This window comes from Gambusia affinis, linkage group LG01, assembly GCF_019740435.1.
Source record: "Gambusia affinis linkage group LG01, SWU_Gaff_1.0, whole genome shotgun sequence".
Classification (NCBI taxonomy): domain Eukaryota; kingdom Metazoa; phylum Chordata; class Actinopteri; order Cyprinodontiformes; family Poeciliidae; genus Gambusia; species Gambusia affinis.
In genome coordinates, this window is record NC_057868.1 from 18308551 (window position 1) to 18329353 (window position 20803).

A 20803-nucleotide genomic window follows, 5' to 3' on the forward strand; every position below is an offset into this window, starting at 1 on the left:
TCAAAACTCAAAGAAAACTGTCTGCCCCAACAAGCACTGCACTCCGAGTACACCAAAACAAATGTCTACTGTTAAATCAGTCAATGACAGAAGAAAACAGCCATTAGGATTGGCAACAAATAATTTTAATAACTAAAAAAGATTAGTTAAATAGGATTTAATTGACTCTCCTGTTACTAAACGTGAGTTTGACAAAAACTTTGTGACAATAGTGCATTTACTAATTGTTTTTAAATATGTCTGTCTGAGTAACAAGGCCACAGCTTCACCAGCAGATGTCACTAGTGAGAAATGAATGAAGCATCGAGTAATGAACTTTTGGGCAAAGCAATGGGCCGGAAGCTTCATTGCTTCATGAGGCTTCATTTGCCCATCACTACTATGCGCCCAGAGCGCAGGAGCGCAACAACGACAACCAGCAGCAGCAGCAGGACCCGATCTTCTCCGTTAAGGTGAGATCCCTCCACCGACTGTTGAAAGCGACACACCACCTCAAAAATGTGTCGCGCAACGATTGGGACCCGCCCGCGATCCAGCGTCTGACGGCTAACCTGGCTACGGCAATCAAGCCAGCTAATCCCAGCCCGAAGACGCTGGATCTGATTGAGGGTAATGCAAGACACTGGGCGTGGAGTACCTTGATGATTTTGCGTGGCCATTATAATGAGGTGCGTCGGGCGGAGAAAAAACTGCTGAAGGAGCTGGGTGGCGACATCTTGGCTCCACTGGAGATCGCCGTCAAATGGGCCATGCGCAATCTGGGCAGGAGGTTCAGTCTCGAAACTGTTGATGAGGTACAGGTGTTCCTCGTTAGAAAGGAGAAAGAGGAGGAGTCTACCTCTGCAAGCCCCCCCTCCCCTTCCTCCCCCCCTCCTCCCTGCTTGTCTCCTTATACGCCACACATCCCCTCTCCCACAAACCGCTTAGAGCAGCAAGCTCAGACTGTGGGAACAGAAACGGCTCTGGAGGAACCCGCCCACCTCCCCTCATCACACTCACCTCTGGCGCCCTCTGCTCCATCTCCATCTGCCTGCTCCTCGGTTCCGCGGCCGGTCATGACCACATCAGCGACCATGACCGACCCCCTACACAGCGGCTGGACACCACCTGAGACAGAGGAGGACGGCAGGAAAACAGCCCCCTCCCCATCACCGGCGAAGGACCCCGCCCAACTTCCTCAGCGCAGACAGAAGTCGTCCAGCTCAGCTGAGGCCACCACCTCTACCCAGCAGATGAGCCCTTTGCTCACTCCTCATCTTCCTCCTCGCCGACCTGAGGAGAAAGCAGCCCCTCCCTCGCAGGAGGATCTCGACATCCTCCTGGATCTCATCCAGGAGGATGCAAACAAGGAGCGAGCCCCGGCTGCAGGTTCTTCTGCTTCCTCTCAGCCCCCCGGCCCTGTGCAGCTGGAGCAGAGAGAACCACTGAGGCCCAGGCTGGTTCCACTGCAGCGCAGGCTGCAGTCTAGCATGCAACGACGGCTCACCTTTCACCCCAACGTGAGGACATCGAAGCCCACTGCAGCCTCCTCCACCGACGACGTCAGAGGGTCACCACCTGGACAGGTAACTCGGGCTACCCACCAGGTGGGTACTCTAAATAAAATGAAGAACTGGTCCCTTGACCTTAAGAACAAATTGGTAATTGTGGGTGACTCTAATGTAGCGAGGCTCCCGACAAGCAGGAACCCCGAGCTGCAGGTCGTCAGCTTTCCGGGAGCCAAGTGGCGACACCTCACCCACCTTTTTAATAAATCTCCGGGCTTTGAGAACGTTGAACGTCTCATCCTCTCTTTGGGGATTAACCACAGGGCCCAGAGAAACAAGGTTGCTGCGGTCCAGGAGATGCGGGCTGCTCTTAGAGCAGCCAGGGTAAAATGCCCGCAGGCTGAAATTTTTGTGCCGGCCGTTAATTTCTCCCTGGCACTGCCCATCATGGAGCAGGTAACTCTGAACCATATGAACATTGAGATAGCTCACCTGGGAGGCTACATTCCGGTGCTGCCCAGGCGGGCTTTTGAGGTGTCCAGGGACGGCGTACACTGGACCAGGGGCACAGCGAGGCGGATGCTGAGCCACTGGAGCCAGTGGTTAAAATAAATAGCCCCGCTAGCCTACCGAGGAAGGAGGGGCACTGTAAACTTGTAAATAGTAACATATGTAATCTTTCAAAAGGTCTTGTTTTAAGTGATGCACAGTGTTCCCTTCTTAACAAGGGTTTAACCTTTATCCCCACGCAGCAAAACAATGTAAATAATGTGAAAATGCAAATGAGGTTTGACCTGCAAAAATTTCACAGGAGAATTAAATTGGCCATCCATTATAAGGATGACATTGATAATGTAAATAGTAAACAATTACCTTTCATGCCAGAGTCCGACTGGGCTCCTCCAATCACCGCTTTTCCTCCTGAGGTGGACAAATTAATTTCCCAAGACCTGAAATATTTGGACAAGGAATTTAAATTTACTAAAACTAAACCTAATTTGAATTTGGATGAAACTAAAGCATTAAAAGAATTAATTTCAAATAATAATATTATAATTAAACCTGCAGACAAGGGAAGTGCCATTGTCATCATGGACAGGGCACAGTACCTGTGGGAGGGATACAAACAATTGAACAATGAAAATTATTATAAAAAATTAAAGACCCCAATCTATACTGATACGGCCCCCCTTATAACAAAAATCTTAGACAACCTACACCAAAAAAAATTTATTAATTATAAACAGAAAACTTACCTGCGTGGCCCTCCTGAGCCCAGAGCCAGGAGATTCTACCTGCTCCCCAAAATTCACAAAGACCCTGAAAAATGGAGCAAGCCACATGAGATCCCTCCCGGTAGGCCCATAGTCTCTGACTGTGGGAGCGAAACCTACCACACTGCAGAGTTTATTGATCACTATTTATACCCATTATCAATTAGGCACCAAAGTTATATTAAGGACACCTACGATTTTGTAGAGAAGATTAAATTAATTTCTCTACCTCAGGACTCTATTCTATTTACCATTGATATCGACAGTTTGTACACAAATATTGACATAGATGAAGGAATTGGCTGCATAAAAAACATTTTTTTGAAATATCCGGATTCGAGGAGGCCAGATCGAGAACTCATTCAATTATTAGAAATTAATTTGAAAAGAAACGACTTTATATTTGATGGCCAATTTTTTCTCCAAACCAAGGGCACTGCGATGGGGAAGAAATTTGCACCGGCCTATGCCAACATTTTTATGGCCGAGTGGGAGGCCGGTGCCCTTAGTACATGCAGTAAAGTCCCTCTGCACTACTACCGGTACCTCGATGACATCTGGGGGGTCTGGACACATTCGGAAGCAGAATTTCAGGAATTCCTCCAGCACTTAAACACACATAACCCATCTATCACGGTCAAGTCCACTACCAGCGTTAAAGCGGTTGATTTTCTGGACACCACCACATATAAGGGAGAACACTTCAACACAACACATAAATTAGATATTAAAGTGTTCTTTAAGCCCACTGACACACATGCTCTTCTATTCAAAACAAGTTATCATCCCAGGCACACATATGCCGGACTGATTAAATCACAACTCCTCAGATTCCATAGAATTTGCTCACAGAAAACAGACTTTGAGGAGGCAACTAGGACTCTGTTTTCTGCTCTTGGTAAGAGAGGATATTCCAGGACCTTCCTGAGAGCATGCAGGAAGAACTTTCTTGAGTCCAGACCCCCTGATGCATCACCTGTAATTCCTCTGATAACAACATTCTCCTCCTCAGCAGGACAGTTCATTTACAATATCAAAAAGAATTTTACTAAATTCCAATCCGACACACTTTTACTTCAAAATCATAAGATAATTGCGGCTTACAAAAGAAATAAAAATCTGAGGGATTTCCTCGTCCGTGCTGAGGTAAGACCCCTGAAAAAATCGGGGGTCAGAGGTCAGAGTGAATTCTTCAAGCAGCTGCACTGGGTACAAAACAGATTTAATAACACAATTTTCAAATTAGACCCATCAGGAAACCCTAAATCAAAAAATTGTGTTTATTTAATAACCTGTAAGATCTGCAAAATCCAATATGTGGGTGAAACGACTAACAGCCTCCTTACTCGTTTCACCCAACATAGATATAACATCCAAAAACAAAAAAAGACCCATGTACCCTTAGTGCAGCACTTTATACGCCATGGCTGGGATGCAGTCTCGGCCCTGGTGCTGGAATGCAGCCCAGCCTGGTCCTCAGCCCAGAGGAGAAGGGCTGAGAGGCTGTGGATCCACAAGCTGGACACACGGATCCCCAGAGGTCTGAATGAGAGGTGAGTTGGTCGGCGGGGCTCCTGGCAGGACGTGCCCGTGCATATCTTTGGGGACGGGGCAGAGGGTGAAAGTGAGGAGGAAGGGGGTCCGGGTTCTTGGACTCTTGACCTCTGACCTTGAACCCAAACCCCTACCCTAACCCTACCCCAACCCTAACCAATTAAACTAGGTCTGGAAGTTTGCCATAACCATTGACTCCTAAACCTAATTAATTAATTGGAATTTTAACCTTCACTCTATATATATATATTTTTTTTGGTTACTATTTATTATCTATTAGTTGGGTTCCCTTTTTTCCGATACAGCACATGACAATACACTCATGGTTTAGTTTGGGCTGGTCCCACTAAACAGGCATTCACTTTGCACTTACACAGCACATCACAGATCAGGTTACTTGTTAACCATTGCACATGAACACCTATAAGACAGGGTCCAGTCATTCAGGCTAGCTGTATGATCTCGAGTGAGAGCGCACTACCTTGGATGAACCAAGATGACCGTAGGCCGGATTATGGGCGTAAGAGAGCGGTTCAGACAAGGGTCAAACCACATCCCTTATCAGCCAGATCCTCGGTCACCTAGCTTGGATCTCTGGTGTCTTTTGACAAGCACACTGTCTGCACCCACCGACAAACAACAAAACCTACTTATTTTGCACCATAACACCCACAAATGATTAATATCTCTTTAACTTCTCCTTTATAAAAGAAGAAAAAATATTATTATTATATTATATATACCTTTTATGTGTTTATATATTTATTTATTTATTTATTCATTTATTTATTTATTTATATATATGTCTATGGGAGAAATTAATTAAAACTAACCGTTCTATCTCCCAGCATTACGTCACCGCTCGGATACAAGAGCGCATGCGTGTTTTTTTTTTTTCTCTCTCTTCCCCCTTTTGTCCCCTCCCCCACTCCCTCGATCCCCCGCACGCCCACCCGACCGAAGGTTCTGGAAGGATCTTGACCGTTGCTTGATACACTTCTGCAATAAACGAAAGAGGGAACAGACACGAAATAATTTTTTTGAAAAATATTTAATAATTTCGGTTAACACGTAAGTAAACATTTACCTTCTTTTACGGATCGATCGTTGTTCAATTAAAACAAAATACTTTTCGGTAATTATATATTTAAATGACTTTATTTTTACCATTTTCCCTAATGAAATTGTATACAAAAAACTGTAAATTGGCGATAGAAACCGACCCGAGACTTGATCACCTCGGGGGCCGCCGCTGGGGAGGGTGTATGGTGTTGTCCACGGCTGAAACACCCTTGGATCCAGCGGTACACCACTGATGAGCGGATTCTAAAAGTTAGCTACTTAGCTACGTTTTAGCGTCGGTACGGGGCCTGCCGAACCGCTGCTAAATACGTTAATAAAATAAATGTATGGTTAATATTTGTCTGCAAAAATATTTAAACTTAAAATTATTAAATATAATTAGAGGCTTTTTAGTAAAATAATTAGAAATAGTTAATCCATTAAAACTAATTTTGAAATTCACTATAAACCTTTATTCTAACCCTAACCAATTAAACTAGGTCTGGAAGTTTGCCATAACCATTGACTCCTAAACCTAATTAATTAATTGGAATTTTAACCTTCACTCTATATATATATATTTTTTTTTGGTTACTATTTATTATCTATTAGTTGGGTTCCCTTTTTTCCGATACAGCACATGACAATACACTCATGGTTTAGTTTGGGCTGGTCCCACTAAACAGGCATTCACTTTGCACTTACACAGCACATCACAGATCAGGTTACTTGTTAACCATTGCACATGAACACCTATAAGACAGGGTCCAGTCATTCAGGCTAGCTGTATGATCTCGAGTGAGAGCGCACTACCTTGGATGAACCAAGATGACCGTAGGCCGGATTATGGGCGTAAGAGAGCGGTTCAGACAAGGGTCAAACCACATCCCTTATCCTTACCCTAACCCTAACCCTTACCCTGACGAGGAAAAGAACAAAAGGACAGATGCAGGCCAGCTGGAGAACGGCAGTTGGTCGGGTGACTTCGTGGGAGGAAAGAGATGGCCCGTGCATTACTCTCCTGCCGTCGGGCAGGTAAGAGCTTACCCTAACCCCACCCTAACCAGCCAGTGCCTCTCTGACCTCCCCACCTGTCGCCTGCCCGCTGTCTAGTATCTGGCTGACTTTGCTAATTTTTTATTAATTTTTTATTAATTATTTATTTATTTCCTCACGTGTTTTCCCTCTCTCTCTATCTATTTCTACGTGGACGTGTGTGTGTGAACGTGAGTATGTAAGCCCAATCTTGTGTGACCCCACCCCAAATTTGTGTACTTACCTGGTCTGTTATATGACCCCTGACCCTTCGTGTTACCCTAAACCTAACCTGAGTGTTTCTTTGACCTTTGACCCTACCCTAATGTGTATACTTACCTGATGTGTCCCTAATCTAAAAATATGTGTGTGTATGAGTGCTTGTGCAACTTCACTTACCTTATGTTTCAAACCCATTCTGATGTTTATGTCAAGTTAAATATTATTTTTGTAAGTCAACCTGAACATTTTATTTAAGAACAACAAACAGAACGAGGAACAGTATTTAAAGGGGGTGCCTAACGAAATTTGAGTTGCAGGAATAACATTACAGAGGGGGCACTAAGAAACAGAAATGGAGAAATAAGTACCTGATGAAGACAAAGAACAAGTCGAAACGTCGTACACTAGGGGGCAACAGAGAGTAACAGAAGCTCAAACACCAATTTAAAAGGACGAGGAAAAGAACAAAAGGACAGATGCAGGCCAGCTGGAGAACGGCAGTTGGTCGGGTGACTTCGTGGGAGGAAAGAGATGGCCCGTGCATTACTCTCCTGCCATCGGGCAGGTAAGAGCTTACCCTAACCCCACCCTAACCAGCCAGTGCCTCTCTGACCTCCCCACCTGTCGCCTGCCCGCTGTCTAGTATCTGGCTGACTTTGCTAATTTTTTATAAATTTTTTATTAATTATTTATTTATTTCCTCACGTGTTTTCCCTCTCTCTCTATCTATTTCTACGTGGACGTGTGTGTGTGAACGTGAGTATGTAAGCCCAATCTTGTGTGACCCCACCCCAAATTTGTGTACTTACCTGGTCTGTTATATGACCCCTGACCCTTCGTGTTACCCTAAACCTAACCTGAGTGTTTCTTTGACCTTTGACCCTACCCTAATGTGTATACTTACCTGATGTGTCCCTAATCTAAAAATATGTGTGTGTATGAGTGCTTGTGCAACTTCACTTACCTTATGTTTCAAACCCATTCTGATGTTTATGTCAAGTTAAATATTATTTTTGTAAGTCAACCTGAACATTTTATTTAAGAACAACAAACAGAACGAGGAACAGTATTTAAAGGGGGTGCCTAACGAAATTTGAGTTGCAGGAATAACATTACAGAGGGGGCACTAAGAAACAGAAATGGAGAAATAAGTACCTGATGAAGACAAAGAACAAGTCGAAACGTCGTACACTAGGGGGCAACAGAGAGTAACAGAAGCTCAAACACCAATTTAAAAGGACGAGGAAAAGAACAAAAGGACAGATGCAGGCCAGCTGGAGAACGGCAGTTGGTCGGGTGACTTCGTGGGAGGAAAGAGATGGCCCGTGCATTACTCTCCTGCCGTCGGGCAGGTAAGAGCTTACCCTAACCCCACCCTAACCAGCCAGTGCCTCTCTGACCTCCCCACCTGTCGCCTGCCCGCTGTCTAGTATCTGGCTGACTTTGCTAATTTTTTATTAATTATTTATTTATTTCCTCACGTGTTTTCCCTCTCTCTCTATCTATTTCTACGTGGACGTGTGTGTGTGAACGTGAGTATGTAAGCCCAATCTTGTGTGACCCCACCCCAAATTTGTGTACTTACCTGGTCTGTTATATGACCCCTGACCCTTCGTGTTACCCTAAACCTAACCTGAGTGTTTCTTTGACCTTTGACCCTACCCTAATGTGTATACTTACCTGATGTGTCCCTAATCTAAAAATATGTGTGTGTATGAGTGCTTGTGCAACTTCACTTACCTTATGTTTCAAACCCATTCTGATGTTTATGTCAAGTTAAATATTATTTTTGTAAGTCAACCTGAACATTTTATTTAAGAACAACAAACAGAACGGCTCAACAGAACGGCTTAACATGTCTTGTGTTTTATTTTTGTAATTATTGTTACACTGGCGTTACTGTCGGACATACAGAAATACCGAACAAATCGCGCTCACGGGCGATTCCGTATTTCTGAAAGGGATGGCAATCCTACTGTGCTCTTCTCTCATTAAAATTATAGAAACTATATAAAACACAAATAAATCTACAATTTGTAAGATTAACAACGGCCCAACCCGTGTTTTAAATCAGGCTTTAAGATAATGTATCAAACTTCATGCACAAAATAAAATATACTATAGAAATATGAAAGCATTAAACTCACCGTTGGGTTTGTGTTCGCCTCCATGGTCGCCAGCCTGCGTGATGCTGGTATTTCTTCAATATGACGGTTGTGTCACGTGATTAGGTGGATGTTGGAATCGGACATCCATTGCTAATGTCTGTGACCTGAAGTAACCTTGGCCATTTTTACAGCGAATTTTTAGACGCTGAATTTGAGACAGCGAATTTTTAGACGCTGAATTTGAGACGGCGAATTTGAGCAAGTTGAATTGGAGGACAACGAAAATATTGCATTTGAATTTTGAAAAGTTTAATTTTTTATATGCTGAATTTTTTAACACTGAAAATTTAAACTGTGAAAAATATGTATATTGAAAATTTGATCACTTTGAAATAGGAATGTGAATTTTTTTAATAACTGAAAATTGCAACCATGTAAAAAAAATTACACCGAATTTTTTTTTACTGCAAAAATAATGACATTGAATTTTTTTTTAGGTTAAAAATATATTCTGAATTTATTTTAATACTGAAAAAGTAAGCACTAATATACAACATTCAAATTTCAGAGGTATTTTTTATTCAAATTCTGATGGCACATATTTACTTCCATAGTACTGCAAGATGGACTTGTGTCTTCAAACTCGAACATCTTATTTTCAAGCTCTATCTTTAAGTCCTGCCACATCGAATGCACTCTCAAGAGTTCAGCATGGAACTGAAGGAATTGGTTTATGTAATGCTCCTTTTCTGACTTCACTTTAAATATCTCTTTCTGAAGATTAAGGCAAGCTAAACTCACATTTTCAAACTCAGTTACGTTTTCTTCAAAACAGACATTGAATTTCTCCAACTTTGAAAACATCTTATAAAGCTCAGCTTGTGATTTAATGTATTGCCTTTTGTAATAATCCTTTTTGGCTGTTTCTTTTATTAAACACGACCTGTGATCACAATGTCTTTCCAACAGGAGAAATGCCTGATTACTTTCTTCTTCTGGTACACCAAATCTTTGTGAGTCCAAGGTTTGCTGTCTCTTGTGTTTTTGCTCCAAAGATATTCTCTGCCTAAGCTCACAGTCTGGAACTCCTTTCACAGAAAGAAATCTCAAAAACAAAATTTCAGATTCTTTGCTTCGTTCTGTATCTTGTGTTCTTTTCAGAGGACCACCACCCAAAGTGGATATCTGTTCTTGATCACATTCAGGAGATGTGATGTGCAAAGATGTGCCAGAGTGCTGAGAATTAGTATCCAAGCTTATGTAATGTGTGTATTTAGATCTCTCAGTTGTAGCAGCAGAGGTCTCTGTTTGTGCAGGTTGTGGAGCATGAGTTTCCACTATAACATTAGAATCCTGTAAAGTCGGCACAACCAGTTCCTTGTTGTCAGGATCTACAATTATGTAAGATGTGTTCTCTTTGTGCACAGCCTTGGAAGAAATTGTTTCATTTGAAATTGTTTCTTTGGGCTCTTCTACATTCATGCATGTGTTGGCTGTTTTTGCCATCTCTTCAGATTTCAAAAGGAAGTTGTCCTGTGTAACCCACGTTGCATTCAAGGGCTAACAAGATTTTAAATAATCCGATTTTAAATAATCTAGCTAGGTTCGGCTACGAGAGGAGATGGCGATTTGTAAAACACAGAGACCGTAAGATGGTGCAAATTGGTGAGTTGTATTTACAATATATACATACAAATTAGTCCATAATTTGAAGCAAAAAAAATTATAATAGAAAAATTAAAGTCCTTATGGACGTCCACCAGTCTTTGTTGATGATGGAAAAACCCAAAATAGTCCACTTCCTTCGATGGGGACTTGAGCTGATCCTCCAACTACTTCGGAAGAGTGTTTCCAGATGATAAGGCTTGTGTTTCTGGATCCGCTTATTGTAGCTCGCCAGTCTGGTCAGTAAACCAGACAATCCTTCCTATGGTCGAGGTCCCTTCAGCCACTCCTTTCGTGAGGGATCTCCAACGCACCTGGCCAGTTCCTTCTTGAGTAACTGTGATTCTGGCAACGTTTGGTTGAGTGATCATCCAGCTGCACGTCAGAGTCCCGCAGCGCTTTCTGGCTGAGCTGCGATTTGCAGCCATATCAACTGTGCTGTCCAATTTAGGACGCTGACGTGCAGCTGTCACATGACGTCAGAGTCGCGCGAGAACACTATTGTTCTCGCCTGGTTGGTGTTAAACAAATTAAAAGGTTTTAATTAAACCTTTAAATAAAAATAAATAAATAAAATTAAATCTAACAAAATGGAAAATAAAATAAATAAACTAAATCTAATACAGAAAAATTATCCTGGTTACACCTGCATTACACGCAACTCGTGTTGTGCTTCGTCGTATAGTTTTTTGTAATAGTCCTTTTCATCCTTTTGCTTAAGCAATTCCTCCTCAAGATCAGAAACAGAAACGGAGAAAAAAAATTTTTTTATTTGCAAAATATATACAAAAAATTGTTAGTGATGCACAGTGTTTTTTTTGGGGAAACAAATGAATTAGAAAATTGGGAATTAGGGTTAAAATTAGAACTTAGGGTTAGGCAAGGAGTAAAAAGGGTTAGGTTTAGAGTTACAGGCTGGGCGGATTTAGCAGGGCTTACTGCAGCCGGGCCCGGCATTTCAGGGGCCCCGAAGGATGTTTTATATTTTTGTGAATGGATAGTGTCAGAATTTAATCAATGACTACCATGATTTTGACAGCACCGATGAAAAATGTTCCAATTTGTTCTGGCAAACGTCAATCTTGAATGCTTGCTTGTTATTGGTCCACTTTTGACGCATCTTACGCATTGGGGAGGAGGAGCGTCAAGGGAATATTATTTTACAATGGCGGACAACAGGAAATATGACAGCGGAGAAAAGAAGGAAGAGAAAAGAAAAAGAGCATCGCGCCAAAGAGGCGACAAACAAAATGCCTAAACTGACAGGCTTTTTTAAACCTGTTAGCAGAGATGGAGCGGAAACATTATTATCCCCGCTCCTCAAACCCTTAGCTATGCTAACACCGGCACTAAGATCCCGCCAGAACCTATAACCGTGACTGAGTCGGTGGCTGGACTGGCGTCTGTGGAGTCAGAGTCGGTGGAAGCGGGATCTTCTTCCGCAGATGGAAAGACGACTGTGGATCCGTACAGTACCGATCCGGCGCATTGGGGGGAAATTGACGAGTCCGTGCGAGCTTACTGGGCTGAGCGAGGACCGGAGAGCTGTCAAAATATGAATGTTGGCTTTCAAGCATCAGAACGGGTGTACAAGCATCAAAAGCGTCACTTCTCCAAATCTCACTTTAAACGCAAGATGTTAAATGGTGAGTACATCGAAAGACCGTGGCTGCTCTACTTTCCATCCACCGGAGCTGCATTTTGTTTTGCATGCCGCATTTTCAGCAATGCTAATACTCAGTCAAACTTTGAAACTGGTTTCAGTGACTGGAAGCACCCAACTGAACGCAAATGCCTAAACTTTAAAAAATCCTTCAGAGGGCAGCACTTTGGACTTACCTGGGTCAGGATATTTTCTGAAAACTACAGTATGCCTGATCTCTTTTTTCCAGAAGATATTGTTTATATCCATGTTCTGTCTGACTGGCAGAGAAGCACTTTTTTGACATTTATTCCTCCACTATTTACCAAGAACTTTAAAACCAAAGAAAAAGTTTGAGTTTTGATATATTCCACTTGTACTTGTATGGACTTGTAAATGCTGGGGATATTTGTATAAATATTGTTTTACTCGCTTTGCTTTGTAAAAGTATATTTGAGCATTGCATTTCTTGCACTCAATCTGTTTTATAGTTTGTGTTGAAGTCCAGGCAACAAAAACTATTCAGTGATTTTATTTTGTGATGCAAGCATCATATTCTAGTTTCAACCCCAACATGTGGTTTAGTCTTTCTAGAAAAGAGTTCAGAGTTGTTTGTAGTTTGTGACAACTGGCTTATTAAAGTTGTAAGTTGTTCAAACTTACTGTTCGGTCATTTTCTGTTCATCCTCGTAAACAAAACAAACAAATATATTTATATATATTGACTCTATTGACTCTAGCCCAGGGGCCCCCATCCTGACTCCAGCCCAGGGGCCCCCATTCTCCTAAATCCGGCCCTGCTCAAGATCATCATTTCTTTGTTGAAGGGAATGTAGATGAGTTATTTCTGCTTTTGTTATTGATAGGTACTTTTCCTTGAACCTAAATAAAGAACCACAGACAACGTATATATGAATTTTATGACAAAGCTTTTGCAAAAGGAGAATTCTCTGATGGCAGCTTCTCCAAGCCGTTCACAGAGAGTTCTGATCTCCTTTCACGCAAACCCCTGTTTTATTGTCAAAGAAAAACAGCCAAGGGGGCAGTTAGTAAAAACAGCAGAGGTCGTAAAACATGTAACCTAAACAACCAGTAACCCATTTCCAGGTGTGATAACTAATCTACGATCTGAGCCCGGTTCAAATCTCGGTCAAGCTGTTAACAAAACAAAATACGACTGCTCACAGGCAATTTAGAGGGCATTCTGGTTGATAAGAATTTAGGGTCTGAGAACACAGAATTAACAGGCAATCCTGACCTCCAGGTCAGAAGATAAACAGACAAGGAAGAGAACACTTTAAACAGACTGAATTTGAACTAAAGTAATAACAAAATGATAATACCGAAAATTCTCTAACAGTTATACACACACGATGGTCCTCAGACACAGTAAAGTCCTCAGGGTTAGTATCCTCAAGTTCGTTTTGTTTTCCAAAAGTGGTGTCCTCTGGCACGGATTCATGGATTGAGTCCTTCATATTTGTTTCGCTTGGTTTTGCTAATGTCTTAATGTTTTCAGTACATTCAGATTTCCATCCAGGTTCGACATGTTTATCTACATAATCATTGCAATAACTTCCAGATGAATATGCAGTGTTGGATACAGCTGTCCTGTCTTCATATTTGTGATTCATCTTATCCAGTGCTGTGTGCATTTTCAGGAGCTCAACTTCCAACTCATGATATAGTTTGTTGTAATGATTTTTTTGATCCTTTTCTTTAGATAACTGTGCCTCAAGATCACAAATTCTCTGTTGAAGAAGAACTAACTTGGTCATCAGTTCTTGATCGCTTTCAGGAGCTGTTGTCTCCAGTTGTGCAGGTTGTGGAGCATCAAATGTGTCTCTAAGGTCATTCTGTAAAGAACTGTCCTTCGTGCTAAGAACTTCTTTTGGATCTGGTACATTCCTAAATTTTTCAACTAACTGTTTGATCGTTTGAACTTGAAAGTCAAGTTTAGCTACAGATTTCCACACACCTTTTATGCTATCTTCCGCACTTTCATCATCATCATCGTCATCATCATCATCATCATTTCTAGATGAACTTGAAGTTTCAGGTTCTGCTGACTTTTCTATATGGTGCAGATTATATTTATCTACCGCTGCATGCAACTGCAAGACCACATTTTGTGATTCATTGTATAGTTTTTTGTAATAGTCCTTTTCCACCCTTTCATTTGATAACTCTGCCTCAAGATGATAAACTTTCTGTTTCTCCAAAAGTGGTTTCATAACAACTTCGTCTGGAACACACAGCATTTCAGATCCCTGGGTTTGTTGAGTATAACACCTTTGCTCGGCAAGTTCATCTTCCAAGGCAGAAATTTGTTCTGGCTCACTTTCTGTAGTGTCAGAGACTTCATATTCTTCCTCCCAAATCATATAGAGCCTGTGCTTGTCGTACTCAGGCTCTTCAGAAAATCTGTCTTTTGGGTTTACTGACTGATAAAGTTTCTCTTCACGTTTACATACAAATTTGATGCGTTCATTTACCTTTTCAAAGCTTTCATCTCCAGATGAGCTTGGACTTTCAGGCACAGTCATGTCTTCTTCAAATTCCTGACTGACATTCTCCCGTACTGCAAAGATCTTCTCTTCTGCTGAATCTGTAACAATTCTTCTGAAAGAGTCATTAAGGTCTTGTTCCTCAGAGTCATCATATTGGTTATCTTCAGAGTCCAGAAATTTGTGACGCCTCTGTTCACTTTCTTCCAGCTCAGCAGAAAATGTCCCTTTTGCAAGTTCTTCACTTGCTATTGCTGAATATTCTGACTGGTCGATGTTCTGCCTAGATGCTTCCAGTTGATTCAGAAGCTCATCCAAAGCTGAACTTAGTCTATCAATATCGCTACTTAAATATTGGGTGGTACTGCAAGATGGACTTGTGTCTTCAAACTCGAACATCTTATTTTCAAGCTCTATCTTTAAGTCCTGTGTTAAGAAAAATGATTATTTCTAATGCTTTAAACAGTTAATTTTATGTCATGTGTAAAAGGTATCTTGAACATTCTATGTTGTATAAATTTCTTAGTTTTAAACAGATATTCTGTGAAGAATTTACAGTTAAATTACCCAGCAGGGTAAATGTCAAAGGTCAGGAACTAGATGCAGATCAAAGGAGATCTTTTAGTATTGTTATCAGGGCTCAGGAAGCCACGAAATTAGCATCTATTGCAGGGCAGAAGCCTGTATGGTTCACAGAACATCAAAGGTTTTTTATAACCACATCTGGCAGGGTTTGAACTAAAATGCAACATAGAATGTTGAGATCACTAACAGTTTTCTAAGTATTAATAGCAAGTTTATAATTAAAGTGCATTATCTAAGTTTAGAATGGTGAATGCTGAATGTATTTGAAAATTGTACTGTCTATGATAATATCTGAACCAAATGGAAATTGTTTCAATGAAAATGTGTTGTTTAGTATTAGAAGACTGTTCAGGATTTTATGTGATAAAGCAAGGACTTAAATCTTTGGAAAATGCTGAATGCAGTAGACCAGAATTAGGTTTGTGAAGATAATCTTTCCTTAAACTAAATTACTTGATTTGGCCGGGAAGCACTCCGAATTTCACAGGTATCTGTTAGAGCCAGAAGACCAGGATGCAGCTGCTTGCTCCATTGTTCTTCTAGAGACCAAATGGCCTTTGATCTCTGGCGTGAAATTAAGGGAAGGTCTAAGTTCCTCTGAGTGACCAGGGGAGCTCCTGGTTGGTCAACCATAGGTACGCCTTAATTGAATACATTAAAAAGTAAAGAAACGCCTTCACTATATAAATTAGTGCATAATGATAATAATTCAGATTGCTGCTCCTATTTTCATCAGCTTTCTCCAAGGACATGTCTTTGCTTTTTCTTTCTCTGTCTCTGTCTTTGTTTTTATTCTTTGTCTGTCTCAGGTAATGAATGTATGTCTCTGTAACTCTGCAGTTTTCCTTGTTAACTCATACGTTGCTTGTTGTGAGATTAAACGCTGTAACTCTGTGACGTCATCACGCATGTTGCTCCTGATTGGCACACACTCCTCGTTGGAAGGACCCGGGAAATAGGAAGAAAAGAGAGCCAAGCTTTTTCCAAATTAAGCTAACTTAGTAACTTTCTTCCTTCAACACCTGCCACATCGAATGCACTCTCAAGAGTTCAGCATGGAACTGAAGGAATTGGTTTATGTAATGCTCCTTTTCTGACTTCACTTTAAATATCTCTTTCTGAAGATTAAGGCAAGCTAAACTCACATTTTCAAACTCAGTTACGTTTTCTTCAAAACAGACATTGAATTTCTCCAACTTTGAAAACATCTTATAAAGCTCAGCTTGTGATTTAATGTATTGCCTTTTGTAATAATCCTTTTTGGCTGTTTCTTTTATTAAACACGACCTGTGATCACAATGTCTTTCCAACAGGAGAAATGCCTGATTACTTTCTTCTTCTTCTTCTTCTGGTACACCAAATCTTTGTGAGTCCAAGGTTTGCTGTCTCTTGTGTTTTTGCTCCAAAGATATTCTCTGCCTAAGCTCACAGTCTGGAACTCCTTTCACAGAAAGAAATCTCGCCACAGATTCAGCATCTGCAGCTCTATAGTTTGTCTCCTTGCTTGTTTGAGCCTTTCCAGCATAGATCTCCTTTTGCTTAGACCCTGAAGAATTGATTTCAAAAGAAACAGAAGGTTTCTGTGCTTTGGGCGCATAATGTTCTCCATATTTTTCCTCTGACAACATGTAATGCCTGCATTCATTTTGCTCAAGCTCAACAGGAGAAACATCTCTTGGAATCAACTGGTTTTGTGCCTGGTTTTCTTGTTGCTGCAAAAACTCAGCTTGAACATGAAGTTCATCCAAAACCAAAGATAGAATGCTAATCTCTCTTTTTAAAGCAATGTTGTTGTCATTATCAGAGGCACTGTCAACTGCAAGGTAACCTATATTTTCCTGAAGCTGCTTCCTTAAATTTGTCCACAGTGAATACACTTTCAACAACCAAGCCTGGGATTGAAAGTACAGATTTTTCCAATGTTCCTTCGCCAAAGTCTCTCTAAACAATTCTGTCTGAAGTCCACTAGAATTGATACTTGTAAGTAGATTTTGAAATTCAAAAGAGCTTTCTTTAGGGTTGGTACTGCTGCTACAATTTGAGTCCACCTTCGAAAGTTCAACCTGTGGTTGAAGGTATTTGCTTCTGTATTGGTCAGTTTTGGCTTTTCCTTTCAAAGACTCTTCCTCATGATCACAAGATCTCTGTTCCAAGGAAAATGGCTCAAGTGCTTCATGCTCCAACATGCACAGTCTGCGCGATTCTTCCTCTTTCTCTGCATCACACATACAAGTGTTAAATCTTCGTGACATTGCAATGTCTGGGTAAATCCTGGCAGAGAAAAGTTGTTCAATAGATGAATGATTCTTCTAGTTTTACTTTGCAAAAAAAAAAATCGCTGCTAAAAATGTTCTGATCGCTCTCCAAAATCCCGAAAACTGGACTGGATCTTACCATGGGTAGAATACAAGTAAAAATAGACGTCTCTAGCGTGGCAAACCAAGCAGAGCAGAACCCCTTCTCCTTTCATTTGTGTCCTGCAAGAGATGAGACATGCAGTAAGATGAATATATTTTAACAAAAATAACAAATTATGCCTTATTTCTAGCCATCTTCAGTTCTGCTCACATCTTTTGCAAGGCAGTCCAAAATGTCTTTGAGTGGCTGCTTCTTTCCAGATTTGGTTGCTACTTTGTAGACCTCCAGCAGTCTCAGAACCAGGTCATCAAGTCCAGAAGGTTCCAGAAGGTCTGCGGTGACGATTCTTGTAAATTCTGCCCTAATCTGAGGTGATAGAATATAAAACTTGTAAGGACACAGTTAACTCAGTATGAAATCACTAAATCTCTTGGTGGAACTACTTCAGATGTGCGATTACCTGTCTCTCATGGAACAGAGCAGGCCATCGGGAGGTGAGCTCTGTGATGTGTGGTTGATCTCCTGCAATGTCTTTCCTACGCTGAGAAAATGTAGCAACCATCAAATCCTCAAGCAGCTGATGATGATTTGGGTATTTCTTCTGCATTTCAGCCTCCATTATCTTGCGCTTCACCTCCATGTTTGTCTTCATGATGGACGAGACAAAATATTGGGTTAATGATAACACAAGGTTTTAAAACAATTTAAAGGAATCACTGACTAAATGGGTGTTGCACTTTGACAGTAAAAGAAATAAAATATTTACTTGATCTTCTCAATTAACTTAACTTGTTACTCAATATAACAATAAACTTAATAAAAAATCTATGAAAAACAAAACCAAAAAGTATTTTAACATTTAAAATAATCAGTAACAGCATTGTGGGGCAAGGCAAATCTTTGAAATTCAAAGATCTAATTGACTGTAGTAAACTAAAATCTTACAGCACTGTCATACTATGTTTTATGAGTGTTTTTATGCCTAAATTACTACTAAAAGTTATGTATTTGATCAATTTGTTAACATTACAGTATATACCCACCCAAGAGAAATATTTTTTTTTTACATTCCATCATTAACATGGACATCTTTAAAGTTTTCATAAGTTGTCTAAAACAGTGTGGCAGTGCCTCTTATTAAACCAGTTTGTATCATATTGGCTATGAATAACAGATAAACCGACTAAACATTTTTTAAACCAAGAGCGTAAATGTATCCGAGTAAGTATATACCCATATATGTAAGTAGGCTACATATATATAATTTCTTTAACAGTGAAATTGCATTTGTCACCGGCAACCAGAAACGGGACACAGCACGAACACATCAAACAAAGGACACGGCTAATTACTGAAACACGACTAATTACTGATGCACAGCCTTTCCGGAAGCCGCTAACTCAGCTGCAGTCAGCACGTTGATGAAAAACTTTGACCAAGCGCCACATATGCGTTTCTGAGGAAGTGTACAATACAAAAATCATGGTAGCTCCTTGTATTTTCTCTTAAGAAAAGTTCTATAAGCGCAATCGAGTAGCATACTGCGTTTAGCTAGGCTCATCTGCATTAATTAACTCCTGCCCTCGACAATTAGCAAGCTTTTGTTTTATATCCTGTGTTTAAACATGCAACAAAGACACAAACTTTTTGCTCTTAACATATTTTAAAAATTGATGGCATTATCAAAAAACGACAAATGCAGCTTACCTTATTTCTATGACTCCAGCTCGCTTCGCATTTCGAAAAAATGTCCCGCCGAATTTGAACGCCTTTGGGACAGAGGTCTAGGAAAAAATGGTATTCATCCGCGACTTTGCTTTCGACGTCCTTAATCTGGTCAGGTGGTGTTTCTCTTCTTCATTTACAATGCAATTCTAACTGGGATGGAGAACTTTATAAAGTGACTAAATCTTACATCATATTTAGTCCCTTATCAGATAAAGAGCGAATTTCCGGCACTATTTGTATCTCGCATTAATATTGCCAGTGGTGATCAGTTTTTTATAAGATCCGGTTACCTTTTTAAAACTCAGATTGTCAAGTTATGTTCACACATTTAAATTTATGTTTCACTGAAGTCACTTACATCCTCGAGTTGAGATGCCAATAACTCAGGAAATTAAGTTGAAATTACATAACTCATTCTGTTAATTGGAAGTAACTTATAGAAAAACGTTATGATAACTAATCGAGAGTATGACTTTTAACAGTGTAGTGCAGTTAGTGGAGCATGAGTTTCCACTGCAACACTATAATCCTGTAAAGTAGGCACATACAGATCATCATTTTCAGTGTCTAAAAATGTGTAAGACGTGTACTCTTTGTCCTCAATGTCGGAAGAACTTGAGGACAGAGAAATTGTTTCTTTGGGCTCTTCTACAATCATGCATGTATCGGCTGTTATTGCCATCTCTTGAGATTTCAAAACGAAGTTGTCCAGCATTACACGCAATTCCAACAGCTCAAGATGTTCTTCATCATATAGTTTTTTGTAATAGTCCTTTTCATCCTTTTCCTTAAGCAATTCCTCCTCAAGATCATTGTTTCTTTGTTTAATGGAAAGTAACTCAGTTATTTCTGCTTCTGTTGTACACGCATCCTGGTTCTCATGCTCAGCATCCAATACTGTGGAGATATCCACATTTTGGTCAGTCTCTGAAGAAAATGTGCCTGTCATATTTGCTTCACATGGTCCTGCTAATTTCTTAAGTCTTCCAGTGAGTTCTGAAATGTTTTGAACCTTACATTCAAATTCATCTGCAAATCTCCGCGCAGCTTGGATATTTTCATTTTCATAGTCATTGCCATCACTTTCAGATGAACTTGAAGTATCAGGTACAGCTGTCTTGTGTGTAGATTTCTGACTATTGTTCTCTAGTATTGCACGCAGCTTCAGGAGTTCAGCACGCAATACCATCAGTGCCAGTCCAGAGAGGGAAAACAAAACCTCAGACATTGGACAAGGATGGCCGACTTACTCTAATACTCTAATGCTCTCTCAGCTACTTGTTTCTCATCCCATTATAAAAGCTTCTCACTATACATCATCAAATTCTCCTGTTTTTCCCTGTTATTCTCCCCAACTTCCTGCCACCCACATTAACTCTTATTGTTATTTTGCCTTGTGTCTTTTTGTAAGTTGTATCATTTTATTTAAGATATCTTTATTCATTAATTATTTAATTTTGCCTGTTACATTCAGGGTGTAATGCCAACATTACACCCTGGGAGGGTCACCAATTCATCATAAGGCAACACACAGGACAAACAATGCAAAAAACCCTTTCTAGAAAACCCACACATG

At 40.5% G+C, this 20803-nt stretch overlaps 3 protein-coding genes across 3 annotated transcripts in view; 1 reads left to right on the top strand and 2 right to left on the bottom strand.

Moving 5' to 3' along the window:
• The first annotated feature begins 1496 nt into the window (after positions 1-1496).
• The window catches only part of LOC122829249 (vesicular glutamate transporter 3-like), a 32480-nt gene continuing 13173 nt past the window's right edge, over positions 1497-20803 (top strand). Inside the window, exon 1 of the mRNA XM_044113681.1 lies at positions 1497-1565. The gene's annotated coding sequence lies outside the window, so the exon portion shown is untranslated. The remainder of the gene's footprint in view (positions 1566-20803) is intronic.
• On the bottom strand, positions 9299-11133 carry LOC122829244. Its single transcript, XM_044113656.1, has 2 exons — positions 11054-11133; positions 9299-10275 (listed from the first exon to the last, which is right to left on the bottom strand). Exons 1-2 carry the CDS (start codon positions 11057-11059, stop codon positions 9307-9309), a joined length of 975 nt encoding a protein of 324 aa, XP_043969591.1. The 5' UTR covers positions 11060-11133; the 3' UTR covers positions 9299-9306.
• On the bottom strand, positions 13166-16608 carry LOC122819168 (FK506-binding protein 5-like). The gene is made up of 3 exons (XM_044113106.1): positions 16164-16608; positions 13654-14982; positions 13166-13204 (listed from the first exon to the last, which is right to left on the bottom strand). Exons 1-3 carry the CDS (start codon positions 16347-16349, stop codon positions 13166-13168), a joined length of 1554 nt encoding a protein of 517 aa, XP_043969041.1. The 5' UTR covers positions 16350-16608.